This window comes from Styela clava, chromosome 7, assembly GCF_964204865.1.
Source record: "Styela clava chromosome 7, kaStyClav1.hap1.2, whole genome shotgun sequence".
NCBI lineage: Eukaryota > Metazoa > Chordata > Ascidiacea > Stolidobranchia > Styelidae > Styela > Styela clava.
The window spans coordinates 5,636,918-5,644,444 of record NC_135256.1 but is presented as its reverse complement, the minus strand read 5'-3'; the positions used below and the strand labels follow the sequence as shown (position 1 = coordinate 5,644,444).

General features: G+C 35.5%; 1 protein-coding gene across 1 annotated transcript; it reads left to right on the top strand.

Annotated features, from left to right (window-relative positions):
• The first annotated feature begins 1,051 nt into the window (after positions 1–1,051).
• Positions 1,052–6,732, top strand: LOC120328748 (uncharacterized). The gene is made up of 6 exons (XM_039395277.2): positions 1,052–1,290; positions 1,954–2,087; positions 2,544–2,559; positions 3,196–3,261; positions 4,799–5,010; positions 6,041–6,732. Exons 1-6 carry the CDS (start codon positions 1,179–1,181, stop codon positions 6,227–6,229), a joined length of 729 nt encoding a protein of 242 aa, XP_039251211.1. The 5' UTR covers positions 1,052–1,178; the 3' UTR covers positions 6,230–6,732.
• The last annotated feature ends 795 nt before the right edge of the window (positions 6,733–7,527 follow it).

Sequence of the window (7,527 nt, the reverse complement as noted above, 5' to 3'; positions counted from 1 at the left end):
AGAAATCTCTCTTACACGTTTTAAATGATATATAATTTAAAAAATGTATATGGGTTTTCCTTTACCAATGAAAAGTACCGGAAGTGCATTGAGACGAGATGACTAAAAAATTACAGCCTAGGTACACTTCTGGATTAATGATCAAATTTGCAAAATAAGCTGAATTTTATTTCACCAAAAGACACATACCTTTTAGGTTATGTAAGTTCAATTTTTTTTTCTTTTTATCAATTTTAGCCTAGGGCTATGAGACGGAAAGTACGGCAAATGAACATGTTAATGATGTGTTTGTGGTTGCAATAATTTTACAAATGTCAGAAGAGCAATGCTCAAATATTTGGACACGAAGACCAAAACAAAGTAGCAGTAAATCAATTACGGGGCTAGTAGTTTTCCTCATATTAGATTTTGCAACACGGTGCGTAATTTTTATTTTTAATTATGATGACGCTTCCACACAAAACTTCAATGTGAAAGACAAATCCCATAGAGCCCACAGAAATGCGATGATGTTATCACACAGAAAAGCGACGAAAACAACAAATATTTAACAAAGAGAATCCGTGTCCAATAATGGTTTCAGAGTTCATATCACCTTGAACTAGGGAGCAACATGTATATATATAATATACACGGCCAAGCAATTCCTAACGTTAGTATGGAAATAGACACACACTTCAAAACATAGGCATAGAAAGTTTTTGGTATAGGAACGATTACAAATAAGATTTTAGGAACCTTTATGGATATTTTGCAACGAACAGACATAATATAGTAAATGTTCCAATCAAAAAGACCAGTTTCAGTCATGGCCATCTGCTATTGTGTCTTGTTGGGTAACATAATTTTATATTTTGTACATTTCATTCCATTTAAATATGAGATATGAGTAAATTGTCAATTATTCTGGTCGAAATGTCGATTGTCAGGCTATATGGAAATTTCAGTTAAAGTTACTCAATTTTTGAATGTAACATAATACAATCTCATTTTACACAAAGTAGTATTTTGAAGTTATCAGCCAGACAAGTAAAATGCGTCAATATAGTTTATCGCACAAAACTACAGCCTAAGGCGAGTCTTTAACTCGCCGTTGTAGCTAAGTCGACAAAACTGGAAATTGTTTTTGTTCATAATTGCTATAGTTTCTAGGTCATTGCCCAAAATAGGAATTGAAAATGTATGCACAATTTTCTGATGCGACTGAAGCTCAAGAACAGGGAACAGTTGCAACAGATTCTACCACGCCAAAACCAGAAGGAAATGTACATTTTGGTACAAACGGAGGAGGTCAGTAAAATATAAATATGTTTTAAATATATTGGTTGGTTATGAGTCTGTTTGAAGAATGCTATATATATGTTATATATTTGCTACATTACAAGAATATATGTATATAAGTATACGTTCCATAAGCATTCGTGCAACGGACAAATTTGAAATAATTTGTAAGTAAATGTTACTAATCTTGCCGATGCGTGGATATTGAATGTAGCAATATATGGTTAATGCAACTAGAATATATTGATCGGGGAAATCGAAGTTTGAATGCTTGTAGTATTAGAGAAATTTAAGATCAATGGTTTGCGTATACGGTAATGCTTTTCTATGCAATGCAATGGTGATAAGAAACAGGACCAGCAATAACACTATATGTATTCAAAAAAGATATTTGCATGTGTGCGCATTGCGCAATGGCCCAAAGTGGTCAAAGCATTTGAATAGACCATGTTGGCATCGCAGGTTGTACCTCTCGTGTACGAGCCACATGCATACGACCTCACCGGGCTAGGTTCGGCCGAACCGGGAAGATTCCGAGCTCTCACGTTTACGTTTAGCGAGTCTTGTGCCTAGCAAACGTCGTAAATAAGGGTTCTACATACGGAAAGCGATCGTTGATCGAATCATGTAAGCATACACAGAATTGGGATGCATTTTTTAAAAATTTTACAGCACAATCATCGAATAAACCAACAGCCGCAACTTCAACGCTGAGATGCGACATCAACAAATCTACCGTTGTCATAGCAGTTGTTCTAATCTTCATATCTGCACTAACCATTGCCAATTTTGTGATGTTGATGCAGGTAAGAATATTTTACATATCCTTGGTTTATATCAACGACAACGACTAACATACTGTGTTTATATTCATGGTTTACAACTGCTGTTTTCTATTTAAATATTTGCTTTAGTTACAATCTGGCAACACTGCGAATTATCGGGGAAATATTCTTTCCAAAATTTTTTCAGGTGTATGCGCATGATTGTGTATATATATAAGCAAACCCCGAACCCAATAACAAAGCAGGGTGAAACAGTTGGAATACCCACAACAGTATGAAAATGACTATATTCTACATACAGAAACATATCCATTGAATTAAACCAACTTGTTATAACCAAGTCCATGCATCTGAAACAAACACCTTGGTAGACTATTGCCAAAAGTATTCCTGACGTCGACTGGTAACCTTCCGCCAAATGATCGAGTCGTCAAATATGAAAATCCTATCCTAACTTAGGAAATATTTTTATTGCAGATCCGACAAGGAACATGTGAGTAAATGTTGAAATATTAATTTTGAAAAATCGACACGTCTACATTTGGATCTCTCTTCGCTGAAGTGATAAAATACTATATATATATATATGTTAAACACCAGCGGTCTATCCAAAACGCAACCCTTTTTGTTATTTTATGTCCATAGATGTAAAAAGGGTAGCGAATGTACTTAATGATGGGTATTTCGAATCGAATATCCGAATTGAATAGCAAATTATTCGAATCGGTACAGTCTAAAATTAGCCGCCAAGTAGTTTGTTCCGCCAAAGGTCGAGGCGAATTTCTCATTTTAATTGAAGCCATATTTTTACAATGCAATTCTGACATAACAATACTTTCCCCTTCAAAGAGTTATTGATGAAACATATTTCTTTCAAAAAAGGTTGTACGCATATAGGTAATAAAATAAATAACTATAAAGCATTTTTGAACAATTTCTGATTGTGGAGAAAAGCATGAGTAAACTAACACTTATTATGTTGAAAGTTCATTTATCGAAGCTTATTTTAATCTTCCGAAGAACAGTTAACTCGGAGCATGGAAGTTCCCTCGAGTTCATTCAGCATTTATATATTTTATTTTTATTGAATAACCCGATTTGTTTATTTATATTTTGTTCATTGCGGCAGATCTTGGCACGAGGGTTCAAGATATTATACTGAAAATGAATAAAACTATGCAAGCAAAAGTGAGAGGTAAAGTGATATAAAATTGAATGTATATTTTGGCTATATGTATACATATCATGATATGTGGTTAAAACACCACACATGCATGAGAGCATTGCAATGCTAATGTGTTACCCAAGAATGTGCTTACATGCTGTGTCTCTAAAATGTGTCCAATTTGTTCTACATTTGTCCCATTTTTATCGCACTTCCACTTTGCTGCACTTGTGCATTGTCCCCTTGAGAAAATGTGAGGCAAGTGGTGTACGACGTTTGTGAGGTACATGCTTACATATACACAATACTGTACAAATTTATTCCCCGTTTTCATCCATCAACCTGTTCATGTTGGCATACCTGAACTAGCTCTTTATTGGAAAGTCATTGAATTATTTCGAGTCAAAGATCAAATGTTTAGACAGGAAGTCTCGTCCAGTACAAATCTAATTCATTAGATTGGATTAGACATTTAAACATAAACCGATTGAACCGATTTATATTTTTCCATTCTCCCAAAATATATAAAAATTCTGACCTTCAGAAGTATGTGCACCAAGATGGCGGACAACCTGAACATAGTAATTGTACACGGTTAAGGTTGTGCGCCATCTTTGTGCACATACTTCGGGAGCACCAAAAATTCTGCCTGCCATACCCTAGTTCAGGGATGGCGAACTACTGACCTGCGTTTTATTTGTGACCCGCCAAGCACGAAGGCACGAATAAAATAAAAAAATGCTAACATATCGGTGATAAAAATTGATAAAACCGGCCTTAAATTAATCTAACAATAGCTAAACTATTATAATGTACCGTCAATTGGACAGTCAGGAAGGGCTGCGATCGCTCATGTTCAAAATGTTGATTTTCGGACCGGTATGGTAATTTTCAAAACCCCTAATCTTGTACGCATGTATGCACCGCTGTGTACCGTTATTCAGCTATTTGGCCTGACATCGTTTATGACATAACAATGCAATTGATCTGTTCATTTCTCGCAACGCCTGTCTTTTTTAGAAGTGCATCTGCAGACTGTTTTAGGGGTTATACGAGAACTAGATGCTACTTTGCATTTTATTAGTTTCTCGTCTACAATGCTGTTGTGAAAACAAAAACTTTAAGTCTTGAAATAAAAATCTAGAATCTCTGATGAAACAATGGGGCAGTGTAAAAGTGGCTTAATGTGGTTGAAAGCTGATCGAAAATTATAACACTATCAAATCGGAATTACTCTCAAACACTAGAACCGTAAAATAATTTAACGCATCATCCTAAACGTTTTCGGTAATTCATGTGCGTGTTTTCGTACTCTAATATCATAAAACCGAGTGCCATGAAAAGTCCCTGATAGAAGTGCTGCATAAGTAAAGCCCAAACTACACCAACACCAGCTTATAAGATTTGTTTCAGAAGTTTTTTTATAGATACAAACGTGAATTAAATATCTGTGACCCACTCTCTTCTGTTCCGCGATAAAATTATAATTTTCGACCCATTCATTGAAAAAGGTTCACCATCCCTGCCCTAGTTCATGGGAATTGATTATACTTGTATTTGTACGCAGGACAATGCCACATTTCCTACGGCGGGAAATGTTTCTGGGAATTGCAGCGTGAGTTTGAATTCATCGATGCACAGCGAGCCTGCAGCGCGCATGGAGCGTACCCGGCAAATATATATAGTTCTCGCCATTTTATGATGATCGCTGCATATCTGCGACATACAAAAACCGGAAAGGGGAACAGCGTTTGGATTGGAATGACTCGGGATTCTCAGGTATAGATATATATAGCTTTTATGTACACTTTCACATAATATGGGATCCTTTTTATAAAAATTTGCTCAAAGCAAGGTCTAACGCACTCATTCATAAGTAGAGGAAGGCTATTTTGGTATTCCCGTAGTGTGTGTACCAGGTTAGGTTTAGGACTTTAGGTCATAATTTTATTCCGATTTTTCTTATTTTAGTACTATTACGAGTTTCGGGACTTTCTGTGTTAGCAAAATTAATATTCCTCTGCCCATAGGTTTCAGTCTCTTTGCACAACTTGATATAAAGTAGGTGACAAAATTTAGTCACCTCCATATCGGTGAACACACTTCTGGAGCGCTCTTATTTCTATGTAATAACTTAAACTCAAATTGCAGGAGCTACTTAAGAAGTAAAACATATGGAATTATGATTATATTCCAGTAATTACCAGATAACACGCGACTTTGTATTCGTAGTGTGCGCCCTAGTTTTACCTTAACAGCTAAAAATTGCTGTTATATTCGTGAGATGTTTATGCTTCCGCTGCACTCAACATTAACTTACACTTACACTAAAATAAATTAGGTACAGATATCTCCAGAACCATATATTATCTAAGTTAGTGCGTTGGGTCTAACACTTTTGGTGGTTTGTCAATTTTGTCACTGTTGTTAGCTACTCGATGATTCATGATTTATTTTTGATTTCCTAGCTTAAATCATTGATGCATTTTTTTTGTCTGGTGGACTTGGTGGTGTATTTGTTTTGGTGGCAAATGAATTTTGTCCTCGTGTATTTTAAAATACGATTCACTCGTCTAATAAACATTATGGCAAATTGGCACATAAATTCCCATTTTGTAGAATAACGAATCATTAAAAAATAGTTCGGTTCGGTTCCCTTAATATCTATAACTTAAATTCGATTTTCATTTCACGCATATATAATCCGGTGGTTGTAGGAATGTCGATAAATAATATCCTCCATATCCTAATTTTCCTCTACTTTTACTAGTTTCTACCTATATTCGTGATTCTTATCGTTCTTTTATAGTCCGACAAAAACTACTACAGAAACGGCGAAGAAGTCAAATACAAGATGAAATGGTTCCTGAAAGGGTATCCGATTGACAACACATCTCGTGATCAGTTAGCTATCCGGTATGATTTGGACTCCTTGTTCGACGGATTCGTCAATGAGATTCCAAATGCAAAACTTCACGGTGTGCTGTGCGAAATATAAACACGTTCCTTTCATCAAAACTATATTTACTCGCACTATTAGACTCTGAGAATATTACTTGCAATGTATTTTATTCCTGGTAAGATATGCTTTTTTGTGCTGAGTGGCAGATAGGTAAATGATAAACACCTTCATAACCTCTTTTAGGGCAGGACTTCAGAGCCGCAGTTTAGGGGTTTCACTGACACTGCAGTCGTATTTTCAGACTTGTTGGAATCTTTTGGATTCCGTAGTCTGAATTTTAAACTTATTATAGTCCCGAACTATAATGTCAGACTTGTTAAATTGGAGATAACTAAACTATAATTACTGTTTTTTCTTTGATTGTACGGTATTGCCTCTATTCCATTTTGCATCAGTGACTATTGCACTTCCGTGAATAGTGCCCAAGTGCCACAAAGTCGTTTTTCGAATTACACTATATATATTAAGAAGACTGAATTTGGGGTTATAATCAATTGTTTATTTACTTTTCACCATATTAAATGACATTTAATAAGACACCTAAACGTTAATAATATCAAAAGAAAATAAAGGCGGAGGATATCTATACCAGCGGCCTGATGCCGACCCTGTTATAATAGCAGTAGAGCAGAAAGCGATATTTGTTTAAACGCAAAAAGGCTTGCATAACAAAGTACCAAATTCATTGTTGGCAACTATGTGAAACCATATATCGTATATTAAGAAGTATAGAAATATGCAAATCCTTCCAAGAGCACCGTGTCCAGTGTCTATCGATACGTTCTTGTTTGGAGAAAAGATATTAACCAATTAATTAATATGAAAATTTTATTTTAATTATACTTTTGGCGATTTTAATAATTCTCGTTGTAACTTTTTCAGAGTTACCTAAGCAACACAAAGCTTTGGCGTTATCAAATGTATCCATATATGTAAATATATATGTATGATAGCTGAATCTTTCTTATAGGGTACTTCTGGATTGAAAAAAAGTGTGTCCATTGGTATTGTAAATCATTGCCCCGTGGACACCGTTCATCGTAAAAAAAATTAGGAAGGCTAACCAGGTTGATCCTAGTTTTGCGAGAAATTATATTTGCACAAGTCAGTTCTCGTGAAATACAATTCTTTCCGCATAACGATGTTTTCGCAAAATATTCCTTTTCTGATATACATCCCTAGGTAGACAGTAGGCTACATCGGTTTTACTGTAAAACACAGTGACAGGGGCTTAACCAGAGGGGGGAGGTATTGAAATTTCTAATCGCCAAGTTGAACCGTAATAGCTAGACGGTCCGTGGGTTTTCAATAATCTTATGGTCCAGAAAGCGTTT

Excerpts from the sequence above, each read along its gene's own strand:
- LOC120328748 (XM_039395277.2), top strand. The coding sequence starts at position 1,179 with ATGTATGCACAATTTTCTGATGCGACTGAAGCTCAAGAACAGGGAACA. Across the intron at positions 1,291-1,953 it reads TTTTGGTACAAACGGAGGAG|CACAATCATCGAATAAACCA; the intron begins GTCAGTAAAATA and ends AAAATTTTACAG. Across the intron at positions 3,262-4,798 it reads TATGCAAGCAAAAGTGAGAG|GACAATGCCACATTTCCTAC; the intron begins GTAAAGTGATAT and ends ATTTGTACGCAG.